General features: G+C 39.8%; 1 protein-coding gene across 6 annotated transcripts in view; it reads left to right on the forward strand.

Moving 5' to 3' along the window:
- Positions 1-18551, forward strand: part of LOC106984420 (phosphatidylinositol-binding clathrin assembly protein-like) — a 49234-nt gene that overhangs the window by 8721 nt on the left and 21962 nt on the right. For 3 of the 6 annotated variants that reach the window (XM_053201907.1, XM_053201908.1, XM_015082622.3), the window contains 4 exons: positions 10949-11028; positions 11858-11934; positions 16311-16394; positions 16509-16539. In XM_053201907.1, coding sequence (XP_053057882.1) covers positions 10949-11028; positions 11858-11934; positions 16311-16394; positions 16509-16539 — 272 coding nt within the window. Of the gene's footprint in view, positions 1-10948; positions 11029-11857; positions 11935-16310; positions 16395-16508; positions 16622-16932; positions 17094-18551 lie in introns of all 6 variants that reach the window. The other 3 variants (XR_008289940.1, XR_008289941.1, XM_053201909.1) reach the window with 3 other exon arrangements.

Genomic DNA, 18551 nt, shown 5'->3' on the forward strand with positions numbered 1-18551 from the left:
GACCACGGTTTTTTTTTTAATTAAAAAAATTTTTAAGTGTATTTATTTATTTTGAGAGAGAATGCATGAAAGCTTGAGTGGGGGAGTGGCAGAGGGAGAGAGAGAGAAGGAGAGAGAGAGAGAATCCAAAGCAGGCCCCGCGTTGTCAGCACAGGCCCAATGTAGGCACAGGCCTCAAACTCATGAACTGTGAGATCGTGATCTGAGCCAAAATCAGGAGTTGGGACACTTAACCGACTTTGGTTTTTAAGTGGGCAGTGGAAACAGCAGAATGTTTGGAATATTTGGAATCTTAAGCAACTCATTTCCATTCTCCATGCCTCATTTATGCAACTGCAAAATGGGTATAATCCTACTGTCTTTCTTGTAGCAGTATCATGAGAATCAAACGGACTCAGGCTTTTTCCTTTCCTAGACACTGATCATCAGGAATCTGTCACACGGCAACAGGCGGGATGTGAGGTAGAGGTGGCAATGCAGCAAGTGTGGGTGAAACAAGGGTCTGGCCACCTGCTCGAGCATCCTGCATGTGCCTTTTGCCTGTGCTCTGTCCCGCACGTACCATAGGACTCGAGCAGTAGGGCTGCTGGCCTAGCCTGGACCTGCAACGGAACTTTTTCCTGCTCTGGACCCCAAACTAATGTGGCCAGGTAACCTGGGATCTGGGCCAGAGCATTCTTCCCTGGTGTTGGAACATGCTGTCTCCAGAACTCAAAATTTACTAAAGTAGAAGGCCCGTGAATCTTTGTAAGCTTTATCTCCTACCCTCTGCAGGGCATGTAGTGTTTGGGGTTATCCACTGTACTGGCCTCTTCCTGCTCATCTGATCCAGTTAGCATGACATCATGGATATAAGTGGATCAGTATGATTTTCTGAGGGGCAACCAGATGATCTAGAATTCTTCTGACCATATTATGACAGACTGTTGAGGGCTAACGCAGCCTAGGTCAAACTGCAAAAGTATACCGTTGTCCGTTCCATGCCTACAAACTCTTTCTGATCAATGCTTTTGACGGCAATAGGTAGGAGAACATTCACCAGGTTTACAGTGTCACACCATGTATCTGAGACTACATTAACCCACCTCTACCAGAAGAACTGTTGTGGCTGGAACTGTGGCTACAATTGGATTACTACTTGATTGATTATGCTGTAGTTTGTCATTCTCCAGGGCCTGGCTGGTTTTGGGGGCCGTAATGGTGAACGACATGGAGTAGTCATGGAGTACTCATCACCCCTGCATCCTTTTTAAGATTGGCACTACTTTCTGCCACCCTGGGAGGTGATTGTGTTTTTTATTTACTATTTTGCCTGGAAGGCAGGTGGAGGCCATTTCTGACACAAAGACCTCCCCTCCACAAATTACATGCCCCATCGCGATCTTCCCCCACCCCATTCCTGGCCTCTAGGCCTTTAACTACTTTCATGGCCATCCACCCAGCTCTCCCTATCCCATAAGTTGGGGCTCTTACTTTTTCCCAACCGGGTCCCTGACCTTGGTGTGGTAGACCTGCCTTCGTGGGGACTAAAGGAAGGTGAAGTACTCAGACAGTGCCCGGCACAGGTAGTAGGCATGTGAAGAGAGAGAGGGTGAAGATGTAGGGGGCGAGAGGGGTAGTAGATTGAAGTCCTCAAGGGGATGAGAGGACACTGGATCCAGAACACTGTGGACACACCTGTGGCCTCCAGTAAGAGGATGGAAGAGGCGAGGATAGGATGGTTGCAGATACAAATAAATGTTAGGTTTGGTGGCAGAGAAGGAGGGAGTTTCTGTCTTATGTCTTCTCATAAACCTTTAAAGGAAAGAAAAGCGTCTTCTAATGTATACACAGCATAAGCACTCCTTCCTGTACAGATAAGTACAAAAAGTACAGAAAGTACAAAGGATTGGTGCACAGACATTGAACCCCACTGTGGGATGAAATAAGTCACAGCTTCCTGAATGAGAAGTCAGATAGCCAGAACAGATAAAAAGTGACAATGTCTGGGTGAGTAGGGGAGAAGATGGGATATCATTGCCCAAAGTCACCATAACTGGTGGATATCAATCAACATTCACTCAAAAACACATGCTTGACCCCTGTAAGGAAGAAGGAGCCATAATGAGTGAGACACAGTGCCAACTCCTGAGTTCCTGGAGAAGACTACAGAAGCATGACTAGATATCTCCCAAAATGCAGTCCTCTGATTTTTGTCTACATTAACCTCAGTTCCTTCAGGGAGGTGGTGGAGGTGAGAAGGGATCTTTGCTGAGAGCTGCAGCTTGGCCATCATGAGGGCACAGAGAAGCATTAACTGGCCTGGACTTGGCCTCTTGGCCTTGCCTCCTTCAGTGCTCACCACCTGTGGTCAGAGCTCCAAGGGGAATATCAGACAGAAGGAGCCCTAGGATAGAGGTCCACATTTCCCATTGGACTGACCAGTCCCTCCTCCTTACCTCACTTCTGGTTCTCAGGACCCCCAAATCAAAAACAAAGTACATGGCTATGGGAGTGGCTGCAGAAGGCAGGTGAAGGTCTTTGTTAGTAAACTTTCTTGCAGGTCTTCATTCCTTCCTCCTTAAATCAGCTCCTTTTTCTGGGAGAGCTTCCTTATCAGTACCCTGGCCCCTGGCCCTCAGCCAGTACAGAAAGTCATTTGTCATGGCCCTGAGTTGGCAGAGCTGCTCCCATGACGTCGTGCTGTCTTGGGTGTCCTGGAAACCCTGGAGTGCAGTGAAATGCAGCGCTCCTTGGGAAGGGAGGGGGCGGAGGGAGGCTAGGGAGGTGAGCATTAAGTCAGTCTCACCTCGGCCCCACCGCAGTTGGTCTCCTTGAGACAGGTCTACTCCAAACAACGCACGGTTTCAAGGGGCGTTTTTAGCCAGTGTGCCCCTGGATCCCTCGGAGGTCCTCAGGTCTTCCTTTGTGACTGTAGGTTGGCCAGCTTCTTTCTCCTCGTGCCTCCATCAGTCTTTACTTCATGTGAACGGATGCCAACCTATTAGGTGCGGGCTCACTGAAACCCTTGTGTCTTCTGAAAAGGAGATCTCGCTCGTTTGCTCAGCGAATCCTTTCTGTCTTGATTTTGACATCGTCTGGGGCTCACAGAGCCTCCTCCTGTGAGCGGCCGGCTGCCGTGTCTATGTGTGGCCCTCATCTTTCACCCATTCTGCGCCGTTGCTGCTCGGGGTGACTCCCGGAAACTCACGTGCGAGGTCTGCGCTGTCTGCGTTTTTAGTTCACACCAGCCTCGTTCAAACATACATCTCTGGGCCACATCCCTCATCAGAGCTCCAGGGACACAAACTCGAACACCGGCCGGCTGGTTCCACTCTCACGTGTACCTGGATGCTCTCTCCTCCTGCCTTCGCCACAGTGTTTCTGTGCCGTTGGGGGGTGGGGGGGTAACTGCGTGCCTCACAAAAGACGTCTTACAGATTCATACCTGCCCTTTCACTGTAAAGCACCTTGGTGCCTGTTAAGTTTTCAGTAGTTCTGAGCAATGTTCTGCTACTTATATCTGTCACCTTGGGCAGCGGCATTTCCACAGATTTACAGCTCACAGTGAATTGTCTGAAAACAACTCAGATGAAAACGAGTCCTTCCAAAAAAATATTGTTCAAATGTAGTGATAACTGTTGTTATTTTGTTATTTTATGTATTCTTTGTTAGTTATTTTGTTATATATTCAGTGGATGACTGACTGAATGAACCAGAAACACTGTCTCATTGGCCACTGTGTGTTTGCCCTAATGAAACTGGCAGTGCTCTGTTCATTTTTGGGTGTCCCATTGTCCCTTCTTGCCCATCTCGTACATTCGAACCTTTGAGGTTCACCCTAAGCCCCAGACTTCCTGGTTTTCCCACTGCTGAAGTGCCTGTAGGCTCCATCAAGGGAAGATTCTCTTTTTCTTCTGTACTCAGGAGAAGACCTGGTCCCCACCTTTGGCCCAACGGGAGAATCCCTCTGAGCAGATTTCTGCTTGGTGGCCTCATTCTGTCAGCTCCTCTATTTTCAGGCCCATGTGTTTGTTGCCCTTCTTTATATCTGTTGTACCATTATAATCGATGATAGCACTCCCCTTTTTTTGCAGAATTTTTCCTTCCCCTGCCTACATCTCTGCAAACAGTTCCTTCATTAAACCCTCCTCCAACTGCCATTTCAGTGGCCATCTACACCCACCTCTGCCACCACACCATCATCCATCATCCTAGCTTAAACTTCCATCATCACTCACTTCCAACCCCTCTGCCACCATAGACTCTGCCCCATGCTGTTTGTTTGGCACAATGCAACCAGAATGCTGATCTGGTAACTTGCAAAATACAAACGTGATCACTTCACCCCTTGCTTAAAAGTCCTCCAGTGGAGTAGCCATACTTATATCAGACAAACTAGACTTTAAATTAAAGGCTGTAACAAAAGATGAAGAAGGGCATTATATAATAATCACAGGGTCTATCCATCAGGAAGAGCTAACAATTATAAATGTCTATGCACCGAATACAGGAGCCCCCAAATATATAAAACAATTACTCACAAACATAAGGAACCTTATTGATAAGAATGTGGTAATTGCAGGGGACTTTAACACTCCACTTACAGAAATGGATAGATCATCTAGACACATAGTCAATAAAGAAACAAGGGCCCTGAATGATACATTGGATCAGATGGACTTGACAGATATATTTAGAACTCTGCATCCCAAAGCAACAGAATATACTTTCTTCTCGAGTGCACACGGAACATTCTCCAAGATAGATCACATACTGGGTCACAAAACAGCCCTTCATAAGTATACAAAAATTGAAATCATACCATGCATACTTTCAGACCACAATGCTATGAAGCTTGAAATCAACCACAGGAAAAAGTCTGGAAAACCTCCAAAAGCATGGAGGTTAAAGAACACCCTACTAAAGAATGAATGGGTCAACCAGGCAATTAGAGAAGAAATTAAAAAAATATATGGAAACAAACGGAAATGAAAATACAACAATCCAAACGCTTTGGGATGCAGCGAAGGCAGTCCTGAGAGGAAAATACATTGCAATCCAGGCCTATCTCAAGAAACAAGAAAAATCCCAAATACAAAATCTAACAGCACACCTAAAGGAAATAGAAGCAGAACAGCAAAGACAGCCTAAACCCAGCAGAAGAAGAGAAATAATAAAGATCAGAGCAGAAATAAACAATATAGAATCTAAAAAAACTGTAGAGCAGATCAACGAAACCAAGAGTTGGTTTTTTTGAAAAAATAAACCAAATTGACAAACCTCTAGCCAGGCTTCTCAAAAAGAAAAGGGAGAGGACCCAAATAGATAAAATCACGAATGAAAATGGAATTATTACAACCAATCCCTCAGAGATACAAACAATTATCAGGGAATACTATGAAAAATTATATGCCAACAAATTGGACAACCTGGAAGAAATGGGCAAATTCCTAAACACCCACATGCTTCCAAAACTCAATCAGGAGGAAATAGAAAGCTTGAACGGACCCATAACCAGCGAAGAAATGGATTCAGTCATCAAAAATCTCCCAACAAATAAGAGTCCAGGACCAGATGGCTTCCCAGGGGAGTTCTACCAGACGTTTAAAGCAGAGATAATACCTATCCTTCTCAAGCTATTCCAAGAAATAGAAAGGGAAGGAAAACTTCCAGACTCATTCTATGAAGCCAGTATTACTTTGATTCCTAAACCAGACAGAGACCCACTAAAACAAGAGAACTACAGGCCAATATCCCTGATGAATATGGATGCAAAAATTCTCAATAAGATACTAGCAAATCGAATTCAACAGCTTATAAAAAGAATTATTCACCATGATCAAGTGGGATTCATTCCTGGGATGCAGGGCTGGTTCAACATTCGCAAATCAATCAATGTGATACATCATATTAATAAAAGAAAGATAACCATATGATCCTGTCAATCGAAGCAGAAAAGGCCTTTGACAAAATTCAGTAACCTTTCTTAATAAAAACCCTTGAGAAAGTCGGGATAGAAGGAACATACTTAAAGATCATAAAAGCCATTTATGAAAAGCCCACAGCTAACATCATCCTCAGTGGGGAACAACTGAGAGCTTTTTCCCTGAGATCAGGAACACGACAGGGATGCCCACTCTCACCGCTGTTGTTTAACATAGTGTTGGAAGTGCTAGCATCAGCAATCAGACAACAAAAGGAAATCAAAGGCCTCAAAATTGGCAAAGATGAAGTCAAGCTTTCACTTTTTGCAGATGACATGATATTATACATGGAAAATCCGATAGACTCCACCAAAAGTCTGCTAGAACTGATACATGAATTCAACAAAGTTGCAGGATACAAAATCAATGTACAGAAATCAGTTGCATTCTTATACACTAACAATGAAGCAACAGAAAGACAAATAAAGAAACTGATCCCAGTCACAATTGCACCAAGAAGCATAAAATACCTAGGAATAAATCTATCCAAAGATGTAAAAGATCTGTATGCTGAAAACTATAGAAAGCTTATGAAGGAAATTGAAGAAGATATAAAGAAATGGAAAGACATTCCCTGCTCATGGATTGGAAAAATAAATATTGTCAAAATGTCAATACTACCCAAAGGTATCTACACATTCAATGCAATCCCAATAAAAATTGCACCAGCATTCTTCTCGAAGCTAGAAGAAGCAATGCTAAAATTCACATGGAACCACAAAAGGCCCCGAATAGCCAAAGTAATTTTGAAGAAGGAGACCAAAGCAGGAGGCATCACAATCCCAGACTTTAGCCTCTACTACAAAGCTGTCATCATCAAGACAGCATGGTATTGGCACAAAAACAGACACATAGACCAATGGAATAGAATAGAGACTCCAGGATTGGACCCGCAAACGTATGGCCAACTAATCTTTGACAAAGCAGGAAAGAATATCCAATGGAGAAAAGACAGTCTCTTTAACAAATGGTGCTGGGAGAGCTGGACAGCAACATGCAGAAGGTTGACACTAGACCACTTTCTCACACCATTCACAAAAATAAACTCAAAATGGAGAAAGGACCTGAATGTGAGACAGGAAACCATCAAAACCCTAGAGGAGAAAGCAGGAAAAGACCTCTCTGACCTCAGCCGTAGCAATCTCTTACTCAACACATCCCCAAAGGCAAGGGAATTAAAAGCAAAAATGAACTACTGGGACTTTATGAAGATAAAAAGCTTCTGCACAGCAAAGGAAACAACCAACAAAACTAAAAGGCAACGAACGGAATGGGAAAAGATACTTGCAAATGACATATCGGACAAAGGGCTAGTATCCAAAATCTATAAAGAGCTCACCAAACTCCACACCCGAAAAACAAATAACCCAGTGAAGAAATGGGCAGAAAACATGAATAGACACTTCTCTAAAGAAGACATCCGGATGGCCAACAGGCACATGAAAAAATGCTCAACGTCACTCCTCATCAGGGAAATACAAATCAAAACCACACTCAGATATCACCTCACGCCAGTCAGAGTGGTCAAAATGAACAAATCAGGAGACTATAGATGCTGGAGAGGATGTGGAGAAACGGGAACCCTCTTGCACTGTTGGTGGGAATGCAACTTGGTGCAGCCGCCCTGGAAAACAGTGTGGAGGTTCCTCAAAAAATTAAAAATAGACCTACCCTATGACCCAGCAACAGCACGGCTAGGAATTTACCCAAGGGATACGGGAGTGCTGATGCATAGGGGCACTTGTACCCCAATGTTTATAGCAGCACTCTCAACAATAGCCAAATTATGGAAAGAGCCTAAATGTCCATCAACTGATGAATGGATAAAGAAATTGTGGTTTATATACACAATGGAGTACTACAGGGCAATGAGAAAGAACGAAATATGGCCCTTTGTAGCAACGTGGATGGAACTGGAGAGTGTGATGCTAAGTGAAATAAGCCATACAGAGAAAGGCAGATACCATATGGTTTCACTCTTATGTGGATCCTGAGAAACTTAACAGAAACCCATGGGGGAAGGGAAGGAAAAAAAAAAAAGAGGTTAGAGTGGGAGAGAGCCAACGGATAAGAGACTGTTAAAAACTGAGAACAGGGGCGCCTGGGTGGCGCAGTTGGTTAAGCGTCCGACTTCAGCCAGGTCACGATCTCGCAGTCCGTGGGTTCGAGCCCCGCGTCAGGCTCTGGGCTGATGGCTCAGAGCCCGGAGCCTGCTTCTGATTCTGTGTCTCCCCCTCTCTCTGCCCCTCCCCCGTTCATGCTCTGTCTCTCTCTGTCCCAAAAATAAATAAACGTTGAAAAAAAAATTAAAAACAAAACACAACAAAACTGAGAACAAACTGAGGGTTGATGGGGGGGAGGGTGGGTGATGGGTATTGAGGAGAGCCCCTGTCCGGATGAGCACTGGGTGTTGTATGGAAACCAATTTGACAATAGACTTCATATATTGAAAAAAAATAAAATAAACATTAAAAAAATAAGAAGAAACAGAACAAACATTGGTATATAGTTAGGTAAATTGATTGGTTTCTTTATTTTTCTTAATTTATTTAAATGTTAAAAATTACCCATTTCTCTGACCCTCACTCCAATGCCACCTCTGGGGACCACTAATTTGTTGTCTGCATGTATGAGCTTGCAGAATATATATATATATATATATATATATATATATATATATATATATATGTATTTTTTTTCAAGGATTCTATTCTGTCCTAGTCTTCCATGTGTCTGAACTTAATACCACACTGTTTTAATTATATCTTTGTAATATAGTTTGGAATCAGGCAGCATGTAAATAAACAAAGAGCAGAAAAGACCTGTAAATACACAGAACAAACTGATTATGGCCAGAGGAGAGGGTGGTAGGAGTAGGGGCAAAATGGGTGAAGGAGAGTGGGAGATACAGGCTTCCAATTATGAAGTGAACAAGTGACAAGAATAAAATCTACAACACAGGAATATAGTCAGTTGTATTGTGCTAGCATTTCATGGTGGTAGATACTAGCTACAACTGTGAGCATAGCAGAACACGTGCACTTGTGAATCACTATGTTGTATGTCTGAAACTAATGTAACATCCTGTGTCAACTATACTCAAATTAAAAAAAAAGAAATTAAAAAAAAAAAGTCCTCCAGTGGTCCCCATTGTTGAATCCTTACCTACTCTCCAGGTTCATCTCCCCCACATTTCCCTTTGCTCTCTGCTCTAGCAACATGGTGCATGGTTATTCTCGGTCTGTGCTATGTGACCTTCCCAGGGTCTTTGCACATGTTCTACCTGCGATTCTCATTCTTCTCCTACTACCCTACTTATCTTCTGGAGATCCTTCAGATCTCAACTCACCTGTTGCTTTCTTCAGGAGGACTTGCTTCTCTGACCTCCTTGACGTGATCAGATTCCGCAACTTAAACAAACGCTAGCTGAATATCATGTACCCTTCTTTCATAGTACTTTTCACAACTTTGATTTTACATTTATTCGTGTGATTCTTTGATAGTTCTCCTCCCCTAGATCTGTAGACTGGAGCTTCCCAGGTCATGAAGTCTGGGACCAGATTCTTGGCTGTATCCCTAGGGTCTAATGTATTGTAGTAGTTTATCAGTAAACGTGCTTCAGAGTGAGTGATTGGATCAGGAGAGAAATGGTGGGTTATGTAAAACTCCTTTGGGAACAGATCTTATATAAGAAGCACACTTTTTCCATTTTTAATGGGGATTGGGAATGAAAAGATGTATCCACATTCATTTAGCAAATATTAATTAAGCACTTACTATGTGCCAAACCCTCATATTCTATTGCAAGAGAGCAGACAATAAACATACATAGAAAGAAACCTAGGGGCGCCTGGGTGGCTCCGTCGGTTAGGTGTCTGACTTCGGCTCAGGTCAGGATCTCACGGTCTGTGAGTTTGAGCCCCGTGTCGGGCTCTGTGCTGACAGCTCAGAGCCTGGAGCCTGCTTTGGATTCTGTGTCTCCCTCTCTCTCTGTCTTTCTGCCCCTCACCCACTTGTGCTCTGTCTCTCTTGGTCTCAAAAATAAATAAAATGTAAAAAAGAGAAAGAAACCTATAGTTTCAGTGAAGGTAAGTGATGTGAAGAAAAGTAAAACATAGTGAGGGTAAAGAGACTATTGGTAGCTACTATTTTATATCGGTGAGGAGGTGACATTTCAGCAGAGACCAAAAACCATGATTGAATGTGCTAATATGAGTGAGATTCTCCCTTTTTTTTCTTTCTCTCTCTGTTTCCTTCTCTCCCTTTCTCCCTCTTCTCCATTAGGCTTAATGTTTTACTTAAATTTATGTAGTGACTTGGTGACTCATGAAGGAACCAAACATAATGAATGATTGCAAGTCTGATGTCTTCCCCAAAAGAGAGAGATGTTTTACCAGTCCTTTTGTCGTTTTTTTTTTTTTAAAAATGTACATAAAAGCATAGTTTGAAAATCTTATTTGCCACCAAGATGCTGCTTTTCATAATGAATTTACTTGCAGCAATTGAACATGGGTTTGAACTATGCAGGTCCACTTATATGTGGAGTTTTTTCAATAAATAGGTTGGAAAATTTTTTGGAGATTTGCAGCAATTTGAAAAAACTCATGGATGAACTTCATCACCTAGAAAAACTGAAAAAATTAAGGAAAGTTAGGTATTATTGTAAGAATAGAACATATGATATGTATAACACACAAAATCTACATTAACCAACTGTTTATATTGTTGGTGAGGCTTCCAATCAATAGTAGGCTATCAGTGGCTAACTTTTTGGAGAGTCAAACGTTATACATGGATTTTCAACTGCACAAGGGTCTGTGTACCTAACCCCCACATTGTTCAAAGGTCATCTGTATTTACCTTTACTACCTTTGCTATATAGGTGTCTTAGTTTTTGTTCAGAACCTTTTTATGACGTAGGAGAGTATGGATTTGCTAAGAACTATCAGAAAATAAGTCTTCCGCAAAAACTTGATCTTCAGGCACCCTACAGTTTACTTGAAGCCCTAAAACAGCATTTAGCTTCTTTGGAAGAGAAAAATGACAGTTTTCCTCCTTACAGGTAAGTTAATAAATGCCTTAATATAAATTAATTTTGTTTCTATGTAAATAATTTCCTTCCTTTTAACAACATGGAAGTGACTAAGTAAATCATAGGCTTTGAACCTGCTGGAACACTATGTAGCAGTTTTAAATGGAATAGAGGTTTTCAGTCTTTTATGGGATTCCATACTCTCCACAAGGCTGACATGCTTCCCAAGGGAACAGCTTTTATTATGTTGAGTGAGTCTCAAACTCAGAAGTTGGGACTGGAACAAACCCTCTTTTGCAGAATTTGGTTTCCTCCCTTAGAGGCTTCCCTAGTGAGAATAACTGTTGTAGACAAGGATTTAATGCTTATCCACAAAACAGCGTGCATAGTAACATTCAAGACGTGTGTTGTATACACACATATATGCACATACACACAGACCTGCACTCTTCTGTATATGTGTGTATATACACAAATTAAATAATACACATTTTGAGGTATAATGCTTCAAATGTTTGTTAGCTATTTCTGATTGGAAAAATTATAGTTGATTTCAATTTTTTCTTTTTTCTTTTTACTGTTCAGTATTTTTCAGAATTTCTATAAAGATCATGCATTATTCATTCATTCCACTTATTAGGTTATGTTGATTATAATTGACTTATATTATCACATTGTATTAGACAACAAGTCTGTTGACTATTCTCTTTATCACAGATGTATAATTAGTATATAGTTGGATGGATGGATTAGTGGATGGATAGATGGTTAAATTAAGGAAATGTATGCTCAGCTGGGTGGGATATATGTGATTCTATTTATTTTCCAGTATGCCTCATTTTTCTTGTAATCTTTTAAGTCTTCAGCACGCATTGATTCCCCCCATCCCAAATAATCCAGTTGTGAAAACTTCAACAAGCAGAGCTTGGTTCTCAGGTAACCCAACTCGATTATATGATTATGTCAGTAATCACTGAGAACAGGATTAGAGTCTTTAATTATTCTGCTGCTTAACCACCTACTATGTGTGCTGCCTCCTCCTGAAGCAGTCTCTGACCAAGTGGTTTCATTTGTAGGAATTTATTCAATGCATATATTCAGGATTGCGAAATGATATATGAACAGGGATATCCAATACAATAAGAGGCTTGTTTTTATGTATTGAAATAGAAATATTTCCAAGACATATTGTTAAATCAAAAATGAGCAAGGTGTGACACAAAGTATAGTATACTCCCATCTTTGTTTTTAAAACAGAAAAGAGGATATATATGTTTGTAAATTTCTTAAAGAATACTTCTGGAAAGATATACAAGAAATGAATAAAATGCACTGCCTCCAAGAACTTGGTGGTTCATGGAAAGGATGGGTGGGAGAGTCCTCATTGTACACAATTTTGTAACTTGAATTTTGTACATGTAAACAATTACTAATTAAAAGATAAATTTAACAAAGAAACACATACAGTGTGATACCTTGTTACGCTTAACATGGAAGTCCTTTGTAACCTCTTAAGGTTAGTTTGCCTCATACTTCGGTAGTTTGCTGAATTTTCAGGAATTTTGCAAGCTGGTTGATGTCACATTGGTAACTTGAAATTGGCCATGATGGAAGTATTTACACGACAGAAATGGACAAACACTACAAAACAGGCCTTTTGGTTTTCTTGGAGAGCTGGTTGTTACACATTTACTGGCACATGACAGTTCATAATCAGCCATATTCTGTTTTTTTAATGGGTGATTGTGTTTCGATGATGTTACTTAATCCTCTAGTCACAAATCCAGTAATAATGAGCTATATTATCATAGGGTTTATATGTGTTCGAATTAAAGTTCTTAATTTAACTTGAAGACTTAAACTGTATCCATTTTAAATGTTTTTGCTTTTCTTTTGTACATATATTCTTAATGGACAAACCTTCTGCACTTTGAATGGGTAAGTTTGACCAAAACTATGAGGAACATAATAAGTCCTTTGAATGAAACCATATTATAGCAAAAGTGGCACATTTTTGTATAGTATACCCCAAAAGAGTATACATTTTTGTATAGTATACTCCAAAAGAATGACTACTTTGCTGAGTCCCTACGGGAGTCATGAGCACTTATGACAGATGTTACAAGACAGTTAAATATAGTATTTGACAAGCTGTGGATTCAGTCTGATGTGAACGTGAATTCCAAGTCAAGGGTAGGGAGAATGGGGAACTACTACTATGCTATTACAAAGGCCTATGGGTTGCCTGACCCTCATTGCTTGAACCGATTCTACTGACAACCCTATGAGCAGCTGAAACCACTTTTTCTCTCAAATCAATGGTTTAAAGGTACCTGCCATGAAACCAGAGTGCTTGGGTTCAAATTTCACTCTAGCATTCATAGACTGTGTGACTTAGGGCAGACTACTTAACCTCTCTGTACCTCAGCTTCCTGATCCTCATAAGGTTGCTCTCAGGATAAATGAATCAGTACCTGTAGAATGCTTAGAACAGGGCTTGACCCATGTGTTACTTAGAAGTGCATTTCAAAATTTCATGTATATGGGGAATGGGGATCTTTTTTATTCAGTTTTTCATTTTAATTTCAGTATAGTTAACATGCAGTGTTATATTAGTTCCAAGTGTACAATATAGTGATTCTACGCTTCCGTACAACACCCGGTGCCCATCACAAGTGCCCTCCTTAATCCCCATCACCTATTTTACCCATTCGTCCTTCCCACCTCCCCCTGGTGACCATCAATCAGTCTGTTCTCTAGAGTTAAGAGTCTATTTCTTGGTTTGTCTCTCCTTGTCCTTTGTTTGTTCTGTTTCTCAAATTCCACATATGATGAAATCATAAGGTATTTGTCTTTTTCTGACTGACTTATTTCACTTAGCATAATACTCACTACCTCCATCTGTGTCATTGCAAATGGCAAGACTTTATTCTATTTTTATGGTCAAATAACATTCCATTGTATAGATAAACCACACCTTCCTTATCCATTCATCTATCACTGGACACTTGGGCTGCTTCCATAGCTTGACTATTGTAGATAGTGCTTCTGTAAGCATACGGGTACATGTATCCCTTTGCATTAGTGTTTTTGTATTCTTTGTGAAAATATACAGTGGTGTGATTACTGGATCATAGGGTAGTACTATTTTTAATGTTTTCAGGAACATTGGTACTGTTTTCCAGAGTGACTGCACCAGTTTGCAATCCCATGAGCAGTGCAAGAGGGTTCCCCTTTCTCCACATCCTCACCAACACCTGTTGTTTCCTGAGTTGTTAATTTTAGCCATTCTGACAGGTGTGAGGTGGTGTCTCATAGTGGTTTTGATTTGTATTTCCCTGATGATGAGTGGTGTTTAGCATCTTTCCATGTATCTTTTGGACATATGGGGATCTTCTAATGATCTTTTTTTGCTACTAAATTGTAGCCTGGTTGCATTATGTCAGAGAACCTTCGCTGTAATTTCAGTCCTTTGGAATTTGTTGATACTTCCTTCATGGCCCAGCATGTAATCATTTTTCTTTTTGGTAGAAGTTTTATGTGCACTGGAAAACTGCATCCTTTTGTTGGTAGATACAGTATTCTGTGTATGTCCGTTAGGCTGAAGTTGTTAATTGTGTTTTTTTTCAGATCCTCTGTATCTTCATTGATTATTTTGTCCACTTGTTCATACAGTTCCTAAGAATCATGTGTGAACATTTCCCTTATTTCCTCATAAACCACATTAAGCACTATTTTTAGCTCGTACACCACTAAATGAGTCTTATTAAAGTCATCAGTCACCTCCACATTGCAAGATCTGATGGTGATTACTCAGGCTTCATCTTGTTGGGTCCCCTCAGTTCATCACTCCCACCTCTTTGATACACTTTCTTAAGTTTACCTATTGGTTTTCTTCTTATGTAACTCTTGGCTCCTTTTTAGACTTTTTTTTTTTACTGATTTATCCTCATTTCTCTTCTTTACATATACTTACTCATTCCTAGATGACCTCATCCAGGCTCAAGGCCTTAAACACTGTTTACGTGATAAGGACCCCCAAATTAGTATCTCTAGCTACAGCCATTTCTCTTGGACTTCAGAATTGGTATCCAAGTGTCTATTCGGTGATTTCACTTGAATTGTCTAGTAGGGTTCTAAAACTCACTATGTCTAAAACTAAGCTTCTGATACTCTACCGCAAACCTGTTGGTTTTACCTTCAAAATATATCTAAATGTTGACCACTTCTCACTATCTCCAGTGCTACCACCCTAGTTAACGTTACCATCATCTCTGACCTGGACCACTACAAGGGCTTTCAGACCACCTCCCTGCTTCTTCCCTTGCCCTGCAGTCCTTCTTTACATAACAGGGTGATCTCATTAAAATACCAATCAGATAGGGGTGCCTGGGTGGCTCAGTCGGTTAGGGATCCAACTCTTGATTTTGGCTCAGGTCATGATCTCATGGTTCATGGGATTGAGCCCCTCGTTGGGCTCTGTGCTGACAGTGCAGAACTGGCTTTGGATTCTCTCTCTCCCTCTCTCTCTGCTCCTTCCCTACTCACCCTCTCTCTCTCAAAATAAATAAATAAAATAAATAAATAAATAAACAAACATTACAAAAAACCAGATCATGTCTCTCCTCTGTTCAAATCTCTCCAGTGGCTTCCCCATCTCAGGGAAGTTGGCCTAAGATGGTGGCCTCAGAGTAAAATGCAAAGTCCTTACAATTCTTTACAAGGACCTCAGTTGCCTTTCTGACCCCTTTGATTACTCTAACTTCAGACACATTTGCCTCATTATTATTCCTGAGGGCCTTTGTTCATGCTGTTCTTTCTGCTGGATGCACATGGTTTACTTTCATATACTTTAGGTCTTTACTTAAAAGTCCCCTTCTCAGTGAACTTTTCCTATCTAAAACTTAAATACCCCTCCCCTACCGACATATCATACCTTTCTCTCTGATATTTTTCCCTTAGCACTTACCACAAGCTAACATATACTTCATTTACCTTGGTTATTTTGTCTCCAATGGAATATATGCTGCATGAAGGCAGGGAGTTTTTTCTTATTTCTTCACTGTATCTTCAGCACTGAGTATGGTATCTAAGAAGTGCTCAATTAAAATGTATTTAATGAGTAATTTAACATGACTTTATTTATAGTCATTAACCTAATAATTTTATGTGCTATTATTTTGTAATGGGAGGTACATATATATCATTACTGTGTTGATGTAAATTTGCTTTAGGTTTTCATCTAATTCTGTTTCTTATTTTCAGATTATTTTCCCTATATGATATATTATAACAAACATTATATTCACAAGTCCGCAAACGTGTTGGAGCCAAACAGCAAGGTGGAAAAACCATTGCAAACAATCTGGATGGCTTGCCTGCTAGCCTTGCAGGAAGTAAGCATCTATTTTTAAATTAATATTATATATATGTATATATATTCATATTTAAATTTATTTTAAGAAAAAGTATACAAAAATAATGTGAAATTTGTTTGTTTTATGAAACAGATCTTAACTTCGGAGAAAGTCCAGTCAACAAGTAAGATTTTAGTATTGAAAAAGTACAGCAATACTAACATACACGTTAGAGGAAGAGACTCATGAGAATAACAACCAAAAAAGTAATTATTTTAGATTCGATATAGAAATCATTTGGTAAAAAACTCTATAATATGAGAATTTTTTCCTTCAATAATTAATATAGAGAATTTGTTATATACTATCCCCATTTTCGTAGGCGATGCTTGTGGTGAAAGTGTACACAGTTCTCCTCCTACCCCTCTGACAATCCCTTCAATGGTTCATCTGGAGGATCTGTTTTTCTAAGCATGTCTTAAACATAGGCATTCCTGGTGGTTTTGTACTCTTGGTTCTTTTCTTTATTATATAGACTCAAGTGACTAATACTTATTTTTTATTTTATTAAACAAAGGCTGTAAAACCACCAGTTGGAACTTCTCGGCATTTTAGGATAGTCAGTGTTACTTCAGTGAGTGAATCCCCACATTTTCAGCCAAAAAAACTTCCAAAAGCAGGCAAATGAAAACCAAAGGAAGGCAGAAGTGATAATATTAACAACAAATACTGTGGGATGTAAGTTTAAAAACACTACACAGATTAGGAGGGATACCATTACAATGATAAAAGACACTATGGAGGCACTATTTTGTGTATACACAAAGTTAAATACACGAAACAAAAATTATTAGAAATACATGGAGAATTTAAGAAAAATACAATTATAAGCAGTGATTTCAAACCACCTCTTTCATTATTGGATAGATCTAGTAAGCAAAACGTGAGTAAGGACATAGAGGAATTTGAATAATGCATAATAAATAATAAACCTGAGTGCGCGCACGCACACACACACACACGGAATGTTCATTTTCTTCAAAGCAATCACACCTTGGCAAAAAACTACAGAATTTTACAGGCTATATTCTGTCATAATCTAATGAAATCATAACTCATTAATAAAAAGTTGACCATGGATCTTAACTATTTATAAGTTTAAAAACATAGTCCAAATGTCCACTGACTGATGAATGGATAAAGAAGGTGTGGTACATATATCCAATGGAGTACTACTTGGCGATCAAAAAGAATGAAATCTTGCCATCTGCAACAACATGGAAGGAATTAGAGTGTATTATACTAAATGAAATAACTCAGAGAAAGACAAGTATCATAACTTCACTCATGTGGAATTTAAGAAACACAATGGATGAACATAGGGGAAGGGAAGGAAAAAGAAGATAAAAACAGGCAGGGAGGCAAACCATAAGAGACTCTGAAGTATAGAAAACAAACTGAGGGTTGCTGGAGGGGAGGTGGGTGGAGGGTTGGGCTAAAGGGGTGATGGGCACTCAGGAGGGCAGTTGTTGGGATGAGCAGTTGGTGTCATAGGTAAGTGATGAATCACTGGGCTCTACTCCTGAAGCCAAATACTATGCTGTGTGTTAACTAACTTTAATTTAAATAAATAAATAAATAAATAGCCCATAACTTTGCCAAAGAGGAAAGCCAAAGGAAAGTTATCAAACTGTTGAAAGCTAAACTCAGAGGAAAATTTCATCATTGCCAAAAAAGAGAAATTAATAAACATTTAGTTTTTGTCTTAAGAAAATCTATATAAAATTATAAAAAATATATTAGATAAAATTTATAAAGATAAAAGCTCAAATTAGTAAAATTGCAAACAAAAATAAATGCAAAAATTATTTCCTTTTAAAGTCTAATAAAATAAGCTCCCATGACTAAACAGAAAAGGACATGTAAAAGTGTAACAACATGAAATTGAGAGGGCTGACATGACCACAGATGTAGGCGATATTAAAATAAGTAAAAGCGAATATTTTATGCAGCACTGTGGCAACAGCATATTTGAAATTTGGAGTAAATTGATTTCCAAGCAAAATATAAACAAATTCATCCAAGAAGCGGAAACATGCATGGAGCAAACACCACATAAATTTTTAAAAAAGGAATTACAGATCTGCCGATGCATCATGGGTTCCTGGTTGGATTCACAAATAAAATCTAGGAATA

This window comes from Acinonyx jubatus, chromosome X (assembly GCF_027475565.1).
Source record: "Acinonyx jubatus isolate Ajub_Pintada_27869175 chromosome X, VMU_Ajub_asm_v1.0, whole genome shotgun sequence".
Taxonomy (NCBI): domain Eukaryota; kingdom Metazoa; phylum Chordata; class Mammalia; order Carnivora; family Felidae; genus Acinonyx; species Acinonyx jubatus.